The following is a 19,414-nucleotide window of genomic DNA, read 5'->3' on the forward strand; positions in this document are numbered from 1 at the left end:
CTTGGCTTATGGAGAGTATGGGTGTCCAATCATATTTTAATTTCTTGTTATCAATATAGAGGTGAGGTCATGTCATACCGGTGTTTATATAAATACAAAATTTTAAAGCCTCTTTAAAATAGATGTACTTAAGATCTTTATACTTATTAAAACTTATATATAATTAAATCACAATAATATTTATATACGTATTTATTTACAATATCTAAATTTGATACCATGATTTCAAATATATAATTCATTTGTAAATATAATTTGAAAGACAAAACCTGCATAGTTAGAAAACATTAATAATTATAATTAATATCATTTATTAATTTGAAAACTGTACTCTATATCACATATACTTGCACGATAAGAACGTGGATTGATTGCCTATATAAGTCTGTACACAATAACAAATAATGCCTGTTAATTAAGCATTTGCTTTTCATTTTGTAGATGCATCCATTACATGGTCAAAATTGGATTCCTTTTTTTTCTTTTTTTTCTTTTTTCAATAATTAGATTGTTTATTTTACAATTTCAAAGAAATAAAATGTTTCATTTGAATTTAGTTGGTAATACGATACAGGCGTGCTGCAAATGCACCATCAAGAAAATGATTACTTGTATGCGAGAAGTAGAATCCCTCCTCAGATACGAACTCATCTGGAACAAGTTTCTTTACTGATTCAACAATGAACTCCTGCAATTGAAATGTAAACATCTTGTCATATTTTTTATGAATAAATGAATACGACCTAGAAGAAAAGAAATAGGACTGGATTAAAATATATGAGCACTCGTGTAAAACACATACTGGGTGTCTACTAAGAAATGATTCGACACGTTCCTTGTTTTCTCCTGGGTCTATTGAGCAAGTACTGTAAACTAAAATGCCTCCAGGCTTTACCAACCTGGAAGTTTGAACAAAGTATCATGTTTGTGGACATATTTATAAGGATAGGCTATCAAAAGATCTTTCTGAACAAACCAATGACAAGAATTCAAATCGTACAAGGAGGCTGCATCCAAGAGCTTGTCTTGTAATAACATCAGCTGCTCTAAATCCTTCAGTGATCTCTTCCAACGCAAATCTGGTTTCTGTACATATAGGGAGAAAATTAAGTGATGTCTGTACTATGTATTGGTATCATTTTTTAGTTGATAAAGGGTGAAAACTTAATAATGCAAAAATAACATCTGTTTCACTTTTTTTGAATTGAATTTTGTATTGGCATAAAGTAATAGTTGAATTGTCAACATTCAAATCCTGCTGGGATGTTATTGTTGAGTGTTTCTATTGGACATAAGGTCCCTCATTTGTGAACAAGCTCCAGATAAAAAGTGTTTACCCCTCTAAAATAAAAAATTCTAACATTCAACCAAATAATATAAATTTTTCAAAATAATTTATATATTTTCATATGTTTGAACATAATGTTTATCTATTATTTTATTGTCTAAACAATATTGCCTAAAAAATTTACTGACTTGGTTTTTTTGCACTGCTTAGTAACTGTGAGAAGGCCTTCGTTTAAGGGATAATCTACTGTACCATAATAATTATGAAGAATTAAATGACTCTTGATATTTGATGGTCATTGCAGTATATCGCAACAGCAGCCAACATTTTATCCAGAAGATAGCCCTATATATTCTTTTCAAACAGTCTAGCAATATATCTAAAACCGAAAGTTTCCATGTGGTAGTTCTGTCATATGAGTATAATGGAAAATGTACGAAACAGGTGAACCTGAAATTCACCAGAAAGCATGACGAAACTTTCAAGAAGATAGTTTTCTCCGATCACCCATTTATAGCCTTTGATATGGAAAAGCTTTTTATGCAAGTATTTTTTAACCAATACTAACCTTACGAAGGACACCGAGCCCACTACAAGGAGCATCAAGTAGAACTTTGTCAGCCTGTATAGAGGTTCCAACCTGCTTTGAACACAATAAATTAAAGGGCGTACTCTAATTACAGGTAAAGCAAGGAGACAAAAAGGTTGAATGTCAAAGATAACGTAAACTGGTATAAATCTTGCATCAGTTATTTGCTTATAAATATTACAACATAACCAAGACACTGTAGATAAAAGTAAAAATGCAGCCCATAATTTACACACGCTAGGACAGTTTTCTGAAAAATTGAAGGTTTCCCTTTCATCATAATTTAGAAAGTGCGAAATGGATTATCTCAAAATTCAGATGTTCAGAGACCGATTTACTCAATGTTCAATATGCAGTTGTATAATAGTGGCATGTGTGCAGGTAGAATAAATAAAAACAATATGCCCATGATTATGGATTTTGTTACAGATAAATGATATGAGATTTAACAACAAATGTAAATGATAATCAATTTTAAAATATCAAATTAGAGATATTTCAAAGTGCTTAGGGGCACCACTAGTACCAAGCTTGAAAACAGAACATTTCAATATAATTAGTTGAATAAATAATCAAATCAAGAATCTTGAACCCTTTCAGCTGAGATATCTTTCGACTGCATTTGATAATGAACCCATCAACCATCATTACATTGAACCCTTCATAATCTTTTGTTTTGATACCTCGCTTTGCACCAATCCCTCATCTATGAAATTATGAGTAGCAACAATGCCAATGAGTACAATAACCCTTCGTCATTGCAGAACCTCACAGATGGGAAAAGGATTGTACCTTGGAGTACTAGAGAGTGTAGCAAGAGTACCCCTCGAAATTTCTCCTTCCTCTTTCAATTTGTCTTCTTCAATCTCTAGTTCAGGTTCTTGACTCTGTGGTTTAGGTTCTTTAGATCGCAATTCATCTTCAGACTTTACCTCAAGGTAATTTGCTTGTCCTTTTCCGAAACATCTATGCCCAGGAGACGAGGGCTCCTTGCAAATAAGGCATAGCTTCTTCCTTCTCAACTTGTTCCTTACCTCCATCTTTGATCTTGATGGGAAACTCTTAGACTGTTTAATATTTTTATGAAAAGGCGTTTTTGGAAGGAAAGTGTTAATTTTTACTCCTGTGATAATGTCTTATTGGTCTGCAGGTTTAATGTTGTTGTCGCAGTCACAGTACTTTGTACCCTGCACTGTCCTGTGCTGTCCTCACTGTCCTCCGCTTTTGTTCCCTTTCTGCTTGTCGACTGCACACTGTGTATATTGTTCGCTGTAGGATAAGAACGAACTGCTGGAGAAGATTCTCTGAATGCCGAAGTATATCAATGAATGAATACGATCTGCAGTACTGTGTATGTATTACCATTCCAAGAAGGAGAGATATGGTCTTCCTTTATATCCGATGAAGGTGATCTACGCCCAGGAGTGGGCACCCCTTCCAAGTGACACGACTTCACAAAATGCATCGAACACAATCACTAAGGGTGGCGGACTTGCAAGACGACTCTTTATTAGCACGTCTTCATTAGGAACCGACTAATGCCAAGAGTCACTTATTAATCATCGGTTATGTTATGATTAATCCGAACATTCACTAATCAAGATGTGGTTTCATTTAGTTATACAATTAAATATAGTAATAATTATTATTATCTAATCAATTTAACAATAATAATAATAAATAAGATAATGATATATATTATTAAATGTTGAAGGCCTTAAGGCCAATTTAACATTTAATTTTATCCGACTGAAGCTATAAATCATCAACACTCCCTCTTAGCTAGGGAGGATAAAAGATATTGGGAGCAATATTCATAAATCGTATGATGCTTATCTTGGGACCATAGTTTCAAGATGTGAATTGCCTCTGTTTCTATCCATAAGCTCTTGTGTGGATTGCCTCTATCGGCGATTCTATCCACAAGCTCTTGTGTGGATTGCCTCAGTCGGCGATTCTATCCATGAGCTCTCACGTGGATTGCCTCAGTCGACGATTCTATCCACAAGCTCTTACGTGGATTGCCTTAGTCGACGATTCTATCCATGAGCTCTTGTGTGGATTGCCTCATTCGGCGATTCTATCCATGAGCTCTCACGTGGATTGCCTCAGTCGGCAATTCTATCCACAAGCTCTTACGTGGATTGCCTCAGTCGGCGATTCTATCCATGAGCTCTTGTGTGAATTGCCTTTGTCGACGATTCTATCTACAAGCTCTTGTGTGTGGATTGCCTCAGTCGGCAATTCTATCCACAATCTTGAGTTATTGTAAGATCGTCACCTTCCAATAACCTCAAAAAATACAAGTGGAAATCATTTGGAAATCGTCACTTCCTTATGATTTACACAGGGCCCATAAAATAGTTATTAGTATTAATAATAATAATCAATATTTACAATTTTACCTCAGAAGTGCTCAATCTTTATTAGTAAGCTCCCTCTCAATCTGATCTTAATCGGATCTTCCTTCAAGCGGTTAGGCTTTATAGAAGGAAACCTGGCTCTGATACCATGTTGATTTTTACTCCTGTGATAATGTCTTATTGGTCTGTAGGTTTAGTGTTGTTGTCGCAATCGCAGTACTTTGTACCCTGCACTGTCCTGCGCTGTCCTCACTGTCCTTCGCTGTCCTCACTGTCCTCCGCTTTTGTTCCCTTTTTGCTTGTCGACTGCACACTATGTATATTGTTCGCTGTAGGATAAGAACGAATTGCTGGAGAAGATTCTCTGAATGCCGAAGTATATCAATGAATGAATACGATCTACAAAACTGTGTATGTATTACCATTCCAAGAAGGAGAGATATGGTCTTCCTTTATATCCGATGAAGGTGATCTACACCCAGGAGTGGGCACCCCTTCCAAGTGACACGACTCCACAAAATGCATCGAACACCATCACTAAGGGTGGCGGACTTGCAAGACGACTCTTTATTAGCACGTCTTCATTAGGAATCGACTAATGCCAAGAGTCACTTATTAATCATCAGTTATGTTATGATTAATCCGAACATTCACTAAGCAAGACATGGTTTCATTTAGTTATACAATTAAATATAGTAATAATTATTATTATCTAATCAATTTAACAATAATAATAATAATAAATAACATAATGATATATATTATTAAATGTTGAAGGCCTTAAGGCCAATTTAACATTTAATTTTATCCGACTGAAGCTATAAATCATCAACAGAAAGACTTAGTTTGAAACTTATTCTTTAGCATGGAAGTCTCTAGTGCTAAATCCCGCTTGATTGCCTCTCATAGGTAAGGTGGTTCAAAGGCTTTAACCAATCCCTTGAGAGACCAAGTTAACCACTTGACGAAGAGCATGGTCAATGTTATCTCCATGATCTCTAACACCATCATAATCGTCGTCTAAACTTTTGTCACATAATTCTCCATTGAACCTGTTATCAATAAAGCTTGCACCCTTACCAAAGCTATGAACTTCAGCAACCTATTGATACATGGAAACACTTCAAGGTTGTGGGTGACCTAAAAATGAAGTGGACCTCCATAGTAAGTTGGTTCTTTCTAAGTATTTCACCTAAACTAACACTTCTTGCAGAAGAAAGAGTAAGAAAGAGGGCATGAAAAATGATATCTAATCCTAGGTGATGCACTAGAAGATATCTTGAGACTCACACAAACAAATGACACACAGTATTAACAGTATAAATGACTTTCCTACACAACCCAATGATACAAAATTATGCATCAACAATTCATGAGAAGGCTAAATAATCACAGCTCTTAGTAGGAGAAAAAACTCTTCCTCACAATTTAAGATTGATTCCTATGATTAACACAACTCACAACCTGCATCAACATGAAATGCAATTTTAAGGACAAAACATCACCACAAGAAACTGCATAACACAAAAGAGACACAGTAACACAAAAATGAGAAGGCACAAGTGATTATCACTGCCAAAAGGTGTCACCAATCTGTATTTCTCTTCAAAATGGGTTACAAAACTCTACTTCCACAAAAGAACTCAAAAAATTACAATATGTCAGAAGCAAAATGGTGAGAACTGCCTCCAATAATGAAACTTGGAGGTATATATGCTTTTCAAAAAGCAGTTGATAGGACTCCACCTCCTCTTTTTGGTTGAGCAGACTCAAAAAGCCTATTTTCAAAGGCTCAAAACAAGTCTAAAAGGGGATGGGCTTGAGAAAAAAGTCAAGCCTCCTCTACCCTTACCATAAAGGCCCTTAAATGCACATTAAATGACCCCAAAATACCCCTGAAAAGGCCTACAAACCCTCATAAATGCAAAAAATATCCCTGACTTCTTAATAAATGAAATAAGAAAAAACATCTACTAAAGTGATATTTTATAAATATCACTTTAATAGATGTTTTTTCTTATTTCATTTATTTATTAAAAGTCACATGCTACCTCATAAAATAATATAAATAAGAAAAGTATTTAATAAAGAGTTATTTAAAACAAGGAAGCAATAATCGTTTGGGGAATTAATCGGCAAAACAAAAGTATAAGATTTTTTCAAAAAATCGGGGAAAAAATCGGATTTACAAAAAAACATAAAAAATTGCAAAAAAACAATCAAAACCTTTTTTTTATATATTTTAGGGCATTTCCATAGCATAGAGATATTGTAGGCAAATAAAATACACTTGAACACATGAATTGTAGGAAATAGATTTTCATTGTTTATATTCATATCGCTGATTACGTTGCAAAAAATATTCTACACCATAAATAATATCTATATGGTGATAGATGTCAAAATGTCAATTACAATATAGTTTGTGACTTTGAACAAAGTCAACCTATAAACTAAGTACAAAATTCCAAGTTTGTGACTTTGAACAAAGTCAACCTATAAACTAAGTACAAAATTCCAAAATATCAAATGTAGGCAATGGCATGCTAGAGGGCAGGAGGCCTTGATGATGAAGCTCCTAGGTAAGAGCCTATCCTAATTCGTTCAACCCATTCAGGACCAAAGTTGGCTTGCCTCATGAGATCAAAATCTTCAGTCTCAAGCAGACGATCAACAACAACATAATCATCATCAACAACAATCAACTCACACTCTGGATATATCTCATCGAGGTCAATTGGCAAACCTTCCTCAATAGTTCCTGATTTTGCCCATGTAGAAATTAGTGTTTCCCTTACAAGTGAAAAACACAATGAATAGTGAATAGTGAATTGAATTTCAAAAACTGCAACTATATATTAATATTCTCACCTTGAGCTTTCCTTATCTTCAAGTGAAGGTTGTGATGAACAAATACCAAGTCATTCAGCCGTTGTTGTGATAGGCGGTTGCGTTTCTTGGAATGTATGTGTTCAAAAACACTCCAATTACGCTCACAAACTGATGAGCTACACAGTTGGCTCAAAATGCACACTGCCATCCACCTTAAATTTGGTATTTCGTCTCCAAAATAAGCCCACCATGCAGCTGAAAAACACATCATATGGAGATGATATTGTAAGACTAATAATATCTTATAGTCTTAACAAACTTAATGAACATGTTGGCAAAATAAAGAGATTGTTAAAAGTTTATAGTCTACCTGGTTGAATAGTCTTTCTGCTTTGTATAGCAGCCCTAGAAGAGAGAAAACCCTTAGCATGCTTGTACACTTCCAACTCTATCGTAGACGCATCAAATTTTCCCAAGTCAAGAAACATTTTTTCCAAGCACTTGAAGAATCCTCGTATGATCTCAGCATCAATTTCATTAGTCTTATAGAATAACAAAGGATTGAGAAAGTATCCTGCAACATGGAGAGGAGTGTGCATCTGTCTTTCCCATCTCCTATCAATTATGTCCCACAATGGCATATACCTATCCCTGTTATTTTCAATCTTACTCCTTATCACCTCCTTGGCCCTATCCATGGCCTCATACACATCCCATGGAGATTTTTTCCCCATCCACTAGTCTCAAGACTTTTACTAAAGGCTCTGAAAATTCTACAATCTGCTCAATTGATTCCCAAAAGGTGGTAGAATACATATACTCTGCCACTGCTATGCCATTTGCTTGAGTTGTGAAGCTAGACTCCATCCACTCAGCTGAAACAAACATTCGCCTCAAATTACCTATCTGTTCACATAATGTTTGTAATGCAAGGAAATATGTTGCAAATCTTGTCACCCCTGGTTGAACTAGCTCCCTGCCTCTTGTGAAAGAGCGCATTATAGCCAAAACCCTCGTGTGATTATAAACAAATTTGGTAACCTTATGAGCCTTCTGAAAGGCCGCCTTAACCCATTCTATTTTTCCAATGTCCTCTAGGGTTAGATCAAGGCAATGTGCTGCACATGGTGTAAAAAAACACGGAAGGGTATTTATCTGTCAGAAGTCTCCCTGCAGCAACACAAACATCAGCATTGTCTGTGATAAATTGAACCACATTTTGTGGCCATACATCCATAACTACCACGTCATACATCTCAAACAATGCATTTGTGGATTTCATCATATTAGATGCATCCACTGATTTTAGAAAAATAGTGCCAATCTCACAAGAGACAAGGAAGTTAATAAGAGTTCGGTTCCTTCTATCTGTCCAATCATTTGACATGATACTGCAACCAGTTCTAGCCCACTGTAACCGATGTTGTTTGACAACATCTTGAACATCCTCTACTGCATCTTTCAACATACCAACCCTCAATGACTCATAAGATGGGGCTTGAAACCCAGGTCCTACAGCTGCAATAGCATCTACCATGGGTTGCCAATATGGATTTCTCGAAGCATGGAATGCCATGTGAGAGGAGTACCAAAAATTACCAATTGCCTTCTTTGCTTGTTCAGTGACAGTTTTCCTCCATCCTGTACTCTCCAAAGTGGTTTGTGATCCTGGTGTAGTACGAGGTCGGAAGAAAGTATTAATGTTTCCTCCACCTGTGTTTGGTCCACGTGCTATAGAATTAGGAGTTGACCCACATTCCCTGAAACTCCCATCTTCGCCATCCTCCTCACCCAAATGGTTCGTCCTGGGATCTGCAGAACTAGAACCTAGTTCAACCCCAATTCTTGCCTTTTTGGCCTTACTCTCAGCAATCCTGTCAAGAGATTGCTTTGCCTGATACGAGACATCTGCAGGGCATGCTTTGCATATCACGGTGTTATTTCCTCGTTCTTTGGACAAATGCCATTTGAAACAATAAATTCCACCACTGATCTCTTCTAGACACCAATTGCACTTGACCTTCGTGCTGCCAGGAACTGTTGTGCAATGTGTCCACACAAAGTCTTTTTGACGCGGCATTCTGATCAAGAATCAGATCTGTAAAAACATTACACCCAGTCTTAAACTTTTGAGGGATCTAGGGTTGGGCTTGTGTATAATAATTGCATTTTAATTACATTGACATGGGAAATTGGAAACCTAAATGTAATTGAATTTCAAGTTTACACCAATGGTATACTTCAATCATTGCTCAATACATAATCTAGTAGATGACCACAAACAATTGTGACATTAATTCATAAATTTACGACATCAAGACAAAGAATTAATAGTAGAAATCACACACAGTTATATGGGCACCTATATCAGACCTTTGACACTTAAAGAATCAATGATATGTAAGGTAGATGTAAGAGCAATGTCTGTGACAATGTTAATAAAAGTAAAATGACTATTGGAGGAGGACAACATTACCGTCTAACATTCACCTTCAATAATATATAACATTACCGCGTTAAATATCAAGCTACAAGTCCAACATTCACCTTCAATAATATATAATATAATGAGCAAAAAGACAGTCCATGATGGTTATTAGTTAACAATTGGAAGACGCCAAGAAAAGTTATATCAAAATCAAGATCAAATAGACTATTAGTTGGGCAAAGCTAAGACTTCATATTGTCACAAGTCATAATAAAGACACAATTTCATAAGCATGTTAAGTAGACTGGTTTCTAAACGCCCTATGACAAGTAATTCCCCATCCTTTGTTAGGATTGATGATTAGGAAATAAGTAAGGATTGGGGCTTACGTATAGTAACTGCCAAATGTATTATGAATCCTAATTGTTCCTTCACTTATGAATTGTTTTCTATCACAAAAAACCAAAACAAGGAAATTCTTAAGTGATATGGTTGAGCAGTAGGGTTTCAGTGGTAGGTTACCCAATTTTTTAAAAAATATATCTCTATTTTATGTACAATTTAAACTGTATAAATTAATAGAGAAAATGGAGTTTAATATGATTTTTATTATATAGAAAATAGAGTAAAAATATATATACAAAAAACATATACATAAATTTTTTAAAAATATTTTATGTATAAATTTCCATACTTTATTTTCTGTATAAATTTTTTATAGTGGCTACATTTTCTGTATAAATTTATACAGAAAATAGAGTATATATTTTCTGCATTAATCTATACTAATACAAAAAATATATACTCTATTTTCTGTAGAAATTAATACTATACTTTCTGTATACAACCATTAATATAGAAAATTAATACAAAAAATTTATAAAGAAAAATTAATACTATATTAAATAAAGAAATATATAGAAAAATACTCTATTTTTTGTATTAATTTTCTATAAAATACATAAAATTAATATAGAAAAATTAATACTCTATTAATACAGAAAATAGAGTATTTTCTGTATAAATTTATACTGCAAATCACATAAAAAAATTCCGATGTCATTCAAGAAAATTTGGATGTCATTCAATAAAAAAAAACTTGGCGGTTGGCAATTGCGGAAGACCTCTTCCCGTCAGTTGGCAATGGCACGACCTCTTCCCGTCAAGCTATTCCGCGACCCCGCAGTGGCTTCCGTCGTTAATTTACAAACACCTTCTGCGTATTTATAAAAATTCTCACATTTTCTAACGTTTCACGTCGTGTTTAGGGTTTTCGCGGGTAATTAATCCGCACTGGCGATTTTTACTGATTAATCGCATCTAATTTGTTCGTGTTTTTGCCCGATTATACCCGAAAAAATCGTTGACTGTGCTGACCGATCAAAACGCGATTTTTGGGGGGAATTAATCGGCCAGATCCGATCAACGATTAATCGGGTATAATCGCGTTTTTTTGCAGATTGTTGCTTCTATGATTTATAATATATCACTTTATTAAATATTTTTATTATTTATATCACCAATGCTATTTTCCTATACTTATTAAGTGATTTATATACTATCACTTAATAAGCATTTTACATTGACATTAATTTATTAAGTGATAGGATATAAATCGCTTAATAAAAAAAGGTTTGCATTCATATGAGATGCAAAAAAACATCACCCACTTCACCACCATGAGAAAATAGCAAGGAGAGAGAAAATATTAAAATCAAGGCAAAAAATGCCTCTAAGGCAATAATCGATCAAATAGCGAATGAAACCCTGAAGCGCATCATTTCTTCTTTATTTGGCATTCGATATTTCTCATTTTTTTGCTCTGAGGCGCCGCCATGGGGAAGTTCGTAGCGTTTGAAGGTTTGATCTGCACCACCTCTTGCCGATTCCGAGTGGCTGCCATATGGGTTTCTGGAAATTTTTGAAGGTTTTTTGGAAAAGAAGCCAATGCCCAGGGCGCCAATTGTTGTTCGCAGGGTTTTTGGGGGCATTTTTTTGCGAAAAATCGCCATTCCTTATGTTGCCACAGGTGAGCAAGAAAAACAACTCAATTTTGAATATTTCCCTGATTGGAAAAAACGTTGCTCTGTGTTTTTCATTTTCTCTATTTTGACAAAAGAAGGGTTCATTATGGTTCGCTGTGTGTTGAATTCAAACTGGAGGATGTGCTTATCTGAAAATACCCTTCACTGTTCGTGTGGAGTATGACTGAAACTAATCTCTTGTTCCTTTCTTTGGCAGCTCACTGTAATCATTATTTTGACAGTCGATGTGATTTTTTAATTGTGCAAGCTTTTAGAATTAAGACTGCATTCTTGTATTCACCTTATATTCTCCTCATAGGCTCGAGACTACTCTAAGATCTTATTGGATCATGCTCTTTTCATATATCTTTGGTTAAGATATACCCTCTTCTGTCTGCAACATTGTCATCTTCTCTAACTGTAGCCATGAGATTTTAATGGACATATCTTTGGTTAAGGCTTCTATTGGGCCATTGTGAAGGTTGCAATGAATCCTTATGGGTTACTATATGCTTTTTTCAGTGCTGCTTGACTTAGGATAACCCATCTTTTGGTTTGCAACAGTCATAATGGGTTTATTCGCTGTACCTCTTGGCATTATGACTATAGTATACATTGTTGTTTTTTTGCTTCCATCTGTGATTTAACCTTAAAGCCCTTGTTTTGTGACACATGAGATTGATCAAGAGTGCTCTTATATTCAACAAAACTCTCATTTTGTTTATAAACCACTGTCTTTTTAGCAGCCTGTAGCTTTTGTTTCTCTTCACCTACCATGGCTGCTTCTTTATAAAGTTTGATGAATCCTCCGTGCCAAGGACTGCTACTTTAGTTATGACTGTTGAATGATCAAAACATTCATTGTTGCATTTGCTTCTACCTTTATCACTGTATTTGGACTCCCAAAATCCCTTTAAAGCTGATTCTCTTGTTGTTTGGCAAGGATATTGTTGAAAGTCTACAAAACTGAAAAATATCTTCATAGGACTGTTTTGATTGCTGTAACTATTCTCTTCATTGGGATTAAAATGGACAGTCATTTTGATAGTGAAGGTACCACTTTATAATCTCTCAACTGTTCTTTATAGAAGACCTTGTCAGCACATGCATTGTAGATGTGAAGGCTGTCTTGTGACCATAAATCAACTTACATTGCAAGTCCTTATTTACTGCTCAGGAACTTTATGACTGCACCTTATGACTGGGACACTTTTCTTTGTCTTATGCTGCTCTAAGGGCTGCTTACTGTCCTAGACTACTCTGATGATTACTCACTGTGAATATCTTCTTCATGACTGTCTTTTATCATATCATACAGGGGCTTGTATATCTATCCTTTGGGCACAAAACTATATTCAAAGCACAAGACTATCTATGCTATACTTAGACCTGTGTATGCTTTATTTACTGATATCACTGTCATCAAAGAGTATTCATTGTATGGCTTTTCTTATGTTAGTATGGTTCCACTAAGCACAAACTTGCTATCTATAACAGTGACCTCGTTGGCTCACTGTTGTGGATGATGAGTTCTTGTTTGGTGAAGTCACATTGACATACAAGCATGCTGGCCTGAACCCTTGTGGGAGCCTCATTTACTCCACATGTTGTAATCAGATGAAACAATACTGAACTATGCTGTATTACCAACTCTCTCCGGTCAACGCAGAATAGAATTTGTTGAGTATCCTATCCTCTCTTGCATAAAGAATCCCTAATGTTGTTTTAGATGATCAAAGGGGACAACCTCAAGGTTCCAAATGTCAGGTCATGACTGCGGGATAGCTCAACGGTTGATGTGTTTTGCTGGTAACACAAGGGGGCTTACGTTTACAACAAGCTGGTCTGCATCTAATGATGCTGCGATTCTCGAGCTGGGAAATAAAAGAAAAAGAGAAGGGTTTAGGAGACCTAAGGATAGTGATGATAACAGTTAATGCGACGGGCAGAAAGACTTCCATAAACTAATTCTTGTTTCGCAAAAGACACCCTCACAACTTGACAAGAACAGTGCAAGCTCCAAAGGGATGAAGGATTTTCAGACTGGTGAAACTCATTTTGACACCCAATTCTGGTGCAGCCTAAGATGAATACCTATAGTCAAGAACTAAGCAAAGTTTTGGGCTCAGACAAAGTTTTGGGCTCAGACTAACCGTACACGGTGACCTACAATCAACAGGTCCGCAATGGTATGAACCTAAAATGCATCAAATACCCTCACACTTCGCTATTAAAATCATTGAACTCTACTTCTAATTAGCTGGAAGGAAACCATGCAAACAGAAGAAAACAAAGACAACAAACACTATATTTCAATGTTCATATATTTGCTTGAGCTGCCATTACAACAATTTCTGCAACAACTTTTTGCTACTCCTAATAATCTGAAAACTGCAACTACTTCTAACATCAAACTAATTGCTAAAAATTCTAACTATCTAACCCTTTACAATGAGAGGCATCCTGCCTTTTATAGATTTTACAATTTGAACCAAAGGCCAAGAATGACTACATCCAACAATCTTGATCTGCCTTCTGGAACGTTAATCCTCAGTTATCCTCCAAACCATATTCTCAACTACCTACAACTATTTGGCATCAATTTGGGTCAATCTAGTAGTTGGAAATAACTGCCCTGTGTTCCCCCTTCACTTAAAATACATTAGGTGGGGCCCACAGGCAGCTATTTTACAATAAAGCATTTCAGTTTTTAAATTGATTTTCTGGAATTAATTCCAATTGTGCATTTATGAGAATGCATACACTTGTTGCATTCTGAGTGCTCTTTTGTCTACAATCTTGCCGGTTCAATGGTGGCACGCTTCCCTATGCTTCGTTTTACGCTCTTCGGTGCATCCTTCATTGGCAACGCTTGGGATTGTCGTTTTGATCTTGGGCTCTTGTATTTTCGCTTCCCGACCTCGATTGCGATCCCGTCTCCAATTTGTGCCTCAGGTCTTCCCTTTGACTCCTCTCGACGTCGTCAATCTGCAAACAATCAATTTCAACTCGAGTTAATCACTTTGACAAATTAAATAAATTTAAAAAATATTAAATCTCTGGGGTAATGTCGGGCTTTGGGTTACAAAGAACTTGGTATTTTTAGTCACCTTGTGCGATTACTTAGACGCCCTTATGCCTTAGTAATTTCGAAATTTTATTTGTTGCGTGAGATTCCATTTTAAACGCCCCTCCCTTGCAACTAGCAAACTTGGCCATTTTAGAAAAATGCACGAATTAAGACGTCTAATGTCAAACTCAGCCTTATTAGGCAAAATGTGTGATTTTTGCTTCTGTTTTAAGTCTCAGCAAATTCTATCCTGCGTTGATCGGAGAGAGTTAGTAATACGACTTTAGCCATGTCAACAAAATTGGCACTAAATTTTGTTGACGTGGCTAAAGTCGTATTACCAACTCTCTTCGGTCAATGCAGAATATAATTTGCACTAGAGGGCTCCTGTCAGGTTCCTTACAGCAAGTTGAGTCTATTGTACCCTTTAAATGTTATATTTGAGATATGCTAGATCCCTGTGAAACCAAAACAAACAAAAAAAATTTTTGACTCAAAATGTCGGGTCAGCCGCTTCATGAAGACTATCCACAGATTGACATTTCCCAAATCCAGCAAAGGCTAGGTGTGCAGCTATACCCCAAGCAGCTATCCAAATTCGCATCTGCAGTTCACTGCAAAATCCACAACACAGCAGAGCACGAAGAGTTGAACAATTTGACATTTATGTCAACAGTTGAACTTGCATTGCAGGGACAAATATTTTTTTGGGATATCCCCAAACTAGAGGAGTTCATACAGCCGGATATCCCTCCATCAAGCATTGATGAGTTTACACAATTTAAGGACCGGATTGAGAACCAGTTTGGTCTCGATGAAGAATTATCCTTGGAGAGCGTGTTGTCACCTTAGTGGTGCAGAATTCACCGCACCACGGACTGTCGAAAACATCAGAGGAGTGCATCACAAGCAAAGTGTGGAGTGTGTACCTCGCCGTTGAGGAATACAAAAGAATGCAAGATCAATGTAGTGCCACACTTTCTGAAGATGAAAAGATGGAGTTGCCAAGTGCTGACCAAAATGAACTTGTCAATTACACTGTGGCAACAAATGAGTGTGTTGTCCTTGCACCTGAGGAAGACAGTGTTGAAGAGGATAACCAAGTGAGCTTTGTGGATCAGCCACAAGCGGAAGAGCAATTTGTAGTAGCCCAACCAATGGAGGAAACAATCCAAGAGCCCGTTAAGGACGTTTTTGAAACATAGTCAATCGAAGAGTCCTTGCTATTTGAAGATATGCTGACAGAAGCGCATAGGGCTGCATGGTTCATGAAATCTGAAGATGCACCGGTGGATGATGCATTCCACTTTCCTAAGTTCGAGTTCCAAACTGATTTTCAGCCTGTATACCCTGTGGAATTCGATGCTGATTTGCACATGCCAGACGTGAGCGAGATGCTGCACCACCAATTGCGACCTCCTGAGGCTGTTGAAGATCTCCTACCGCTCGACACCCCGCATGACTCAAAAATGCGCCAGGTTGTTTCTTTCCTTTCTGCTGACAATTCTGAAAATTTTCTATTTGATTTTGAATATATTGGGAAAGCAACCTGTAAATGGATTGACCATGGACCTAATGAACTTCCCCAACTCTTAATATTGCCCGACGTCCTGGTTAAACCTGAGAGTGGCCCACTGAAAGTTTTTCTTTCAAAATACAAAGACAAATTAGCCAAACTTAGGACTGTCTCCGCTACCCTGTTACTACCGCACATACTAAGAAATCATCTTGGGACGGGAACGCATGTGAACCGTCCATATTTTGTATAGTCAGTTCCTCCTTGTACATAGTTTAGGGTTTTATTTTCTATTCTTGGGTTTAGGGTTTAGGGAGAGTAGTTTGTTTTCTATTTTAGCTTAGATTTCCTGTTTTCTGCTTTAGTTTAGTTTGCTTTTTGCTGTAGTCTAGGTTTCCTTTCAGAAGAGGCCTTCTCCCTGTCGTTTTTGTAAGGGGTATGCTTGCTTTTCCTAGCATTGGTGTGCAAAGTTAGAATGTTTTCCAGTCTATTTCTTGGATGCCGATTTTGGTAGAGCACCTAATTGACAGTTGCCCCCGTAGTCAACTCATTTGGTTTAAGGCTTAGTCATTCTAAAAATGTAGTTGCTTACTGCCTCTTGTCACCAACATTACGATCACCGCACATTTAACGCTTAAAATCACTTAAGTATGTTGTTTTATCAAAGGGAAGTCATTGCAAGCAAAAATTCTGAAGCTCTACTTTAGCGACCACTGTAACGCTCAATCCCACATAGGCTTCACTGCTTACCAGCCAATGTGAAAAGGTGAAAATAAAAGAAAAATCAAAAGAAAAGAAATTGAAAAGCAAAGAAATATCAAATTGCTTGGCTTTGGGAATGCAGACACCTCTGTCGGTATTCAAAAAGAAAATCTATCGGAAATAGAACAATCTCTGTGAGCTTACAAGCGATAACCTTGTCGAGGCTATAAACGCTCATTGGCAGCGAGGCAATATCCAGGTTGCTTTTGAAGTTAGACTCACCCTACGTAGCTTGCCCTAACTGAACGATGATATTTCAACTTTCTTTAAGCAAGAATAAACTTCACTGCACACACTTGATTTTCAAGATTGGTGACTTGATTGAGTTTGCGACCTCATTTTTACTTTGAATCTGTCTTTTGTCATTTGGGTTGTTTTCTGGGGTACATACCAAAAATTTTGGGTTCGATCCAGATAGTCATCCTTGAAATGTTCAGGAACATTTCCCAACCGAGTCGCCATTTGTTGTGTGTATTGCACCACATCCCCGTCCTCTGATAGGGATACCCCCATGCTCACGGTCTTCCCATGGGGGAGATTTGCAATTTGTTCAAATCGAACCCAAACCGGAGAACCATGGCCATTGTAACTGCTTGACTTGCTTCAATCGAAATTGCACGTTTTGTTGGAAAAGTCTGAAATCACCAGACGAAAAGTTGAAGTCCACCCTCAAAAGCCAAGATATCGTGCATTTCAGTCCTCGTGGCCGAATTCACTTAATCAAAGGACAAAGGCAAAAATCGCACATTTTTGTGGAAGGTGCCAAGTTTCAAATCAGAAACATAAAGCCTCGCATTCACTCCAAAAACCCGAATTAACTTGCAAGAGGACGTATGAAGCCAAAATTCGGCATTTTTCTAAAATTTGCAAGAAGGGCACAAATTCGCACAAAACTCATAAAAAAGCCGAGTTTTGTTTCAAGTGGAGGACGTTTGGTAAAAATCGCCCATTTGCATCAAAATATCCGAACTTTATAAAGGGGCGTCTAAAACCTTAAAACAAAAAATCGCCCAAAACAATTAAAATGGCCAAAGTTTTAAAAGGCAAGACATTTTAACTTAAAGGAAAATATCATTTTTTGCCAGTGTCGAGTTTATAAGGGTACAAAGACGATATTATGAAATTAGGCCTTTTCTCGTATTTTGCGAGAAAGGAAAACCAAACCACAAATCGCAGAGAGCAAAAATTCGCTGATCTAGGCCAAAATTGCCAAGTTTCATTCAAAGGAGAGGGGCATTTAAAACCAAGAGATAAAAGAATTGCCCAAGCACAAGAATTTGCAAGACTTAAAACAGAAGCAAAAATCACACATTTCGTCTAATAAGGCTGAGTTTGACATTAGATGTCTTAATTCTTGCATTTTTCTAAAATGGCCAAGTTTGCTAGTTGTTAGGGAGGGGAGTTTAAAATGGAATCTCACACAGCAAATAAAATTCCAAAATTACTAAGGCATAAGGGCATCTAAGTAATCGCACAAGGCGACTAAAAAGACCAAGTTCCTTGTAACCCAAAGCCCGAGATTACCCCAAAGATTTAATATTTGTTAAATTTATTTAATTTGTCGGAGTGATTAACTAAGGTTGAAATTGATTGTTTGCAGATCGACAACATCGAGAGGAATCAAAGGGAAGACCTGAGGCACAAAATTGGAGACATCGCAATCGAGGTCGGGAAGCGAAAATACAGGAGCACAGGATCAAAACAATAGTCACAAGCGCTGCCAATGAAGGGCGCACCGCAGAGCGTAAAACGAAGCACGGGGAAGCGCGGCACCACTGAATTGGCAAGACTGAAGACAAAAGAGCACTCGGAATGCAACAAGTGTATGCATTCTCAGAAATGCACAGCTAGAATTAATTCCAAAAAATCAGTTTGAAAACTAAAATGCTTTATTGTAAAAAAGTTGCCTGTGGGCCCCACCCAATGTATTTAGAGTGAAGGGGGAACACAGGCAGTTATTTCCAACTACCAGATTGACCCAAATTGATGCCAAACAATTGTAGGTAGTTGAGAATATGGTTGGGAGGATAACTGAGGATTAACTAGGCATGGATTAAAGTGGCCAAGTTCTAGAAGGCAGATCAAGACTGTTGGATGCAGTCAATCCTGACATTTGGTTCAAATTGTAAAATCTATAAAGGCAGGATGCCTCTCATTGTATAGGGTTAGATTGTTAGATTCTAGTTAGATATTAGAATTTTTAGTAGTTAGTTAGATGTTAGAAGTAGTTGCAGTTTTCAAATTATTAGGAGTAGCATAGAATTGCTACAAAAATTGTTGTAATGGCAGCTGAAGAAAATATATGAACATTGAAATATGGTGTTTGTTGTCCTTGTTTTCTTTTGTTTGCATGGTTTCTTTCTAGCTAGTTAGAAGTAGACTTCAATGATTTTAATAGCGAAGTGTGAGGGTATTTGATGCAATTGAGGTTCATACCATTGGGGACTTGTTGATTGTAGGTCACCGTGTATGGTTAGTCTGAGCCCAAAACTATGCTTAGTTTAATTGTAAGTGTTCCTTTTAGGTTGCGCCAAAATTGGGT

At 36.8% G+C, this 19,414-nt stretch overlaps 1 protein-coding gene across 3 annotated transcripts in view; it reads right to left on the reverse strand.

Moving 5' to 3' along the window:
- Positions 1 to 344: 344 nt before the first annotated feature.
- LOC131029889 (uncharacterized) overlaps positions 345 to 19,414 on the reverse strand; it is a 248,757-nt gene continuing 229,687 nt past the window's right edge. For 2 of the 3 annotated variants that reach the window (XM_057960549.2, XM_057960547.2), the window contains 4 exons: positions 1,857 to 1,931; positions 1,001 to 1,086; positions 803 to 899; positions 345 to 688 (listed from right to left, as the gene is read on the reverse strand). In XM_057960549.2, the coding sequence (XP_057816532.1) occupies positions 554 to 688; positions 803 to 899; positions 1,001 to 1,086; positions 1,857 to 1,931 (393 nt within the window). In that variant the 3' untranslated portion in view covers positions 345 to 553. The remainder of the gene's footprint in view (positions 689 to 802; positions 900 to 1,000; positions 1,087 to 1,856; positions 1,932 to 19,414) is intronic. The other variant, XM_057960548.2, reaches the window with a different exon arrangement.

Source organism: Cryptomeria japonica, chromosome 3 (genome assembly GCF_030272615.1).
Source record: "Cryptomeria japonica chromosome 3, Sugi_1.0, whole genome shotgun sequence".
In the NCBI taxonomy this organism is placed as follows: Eukaryota; Viridiplantae; Streptophyta; class Pinopsida; order Cupressales; family Cupressaceae; genus Cryptomeria; species Cryptomeria japonica.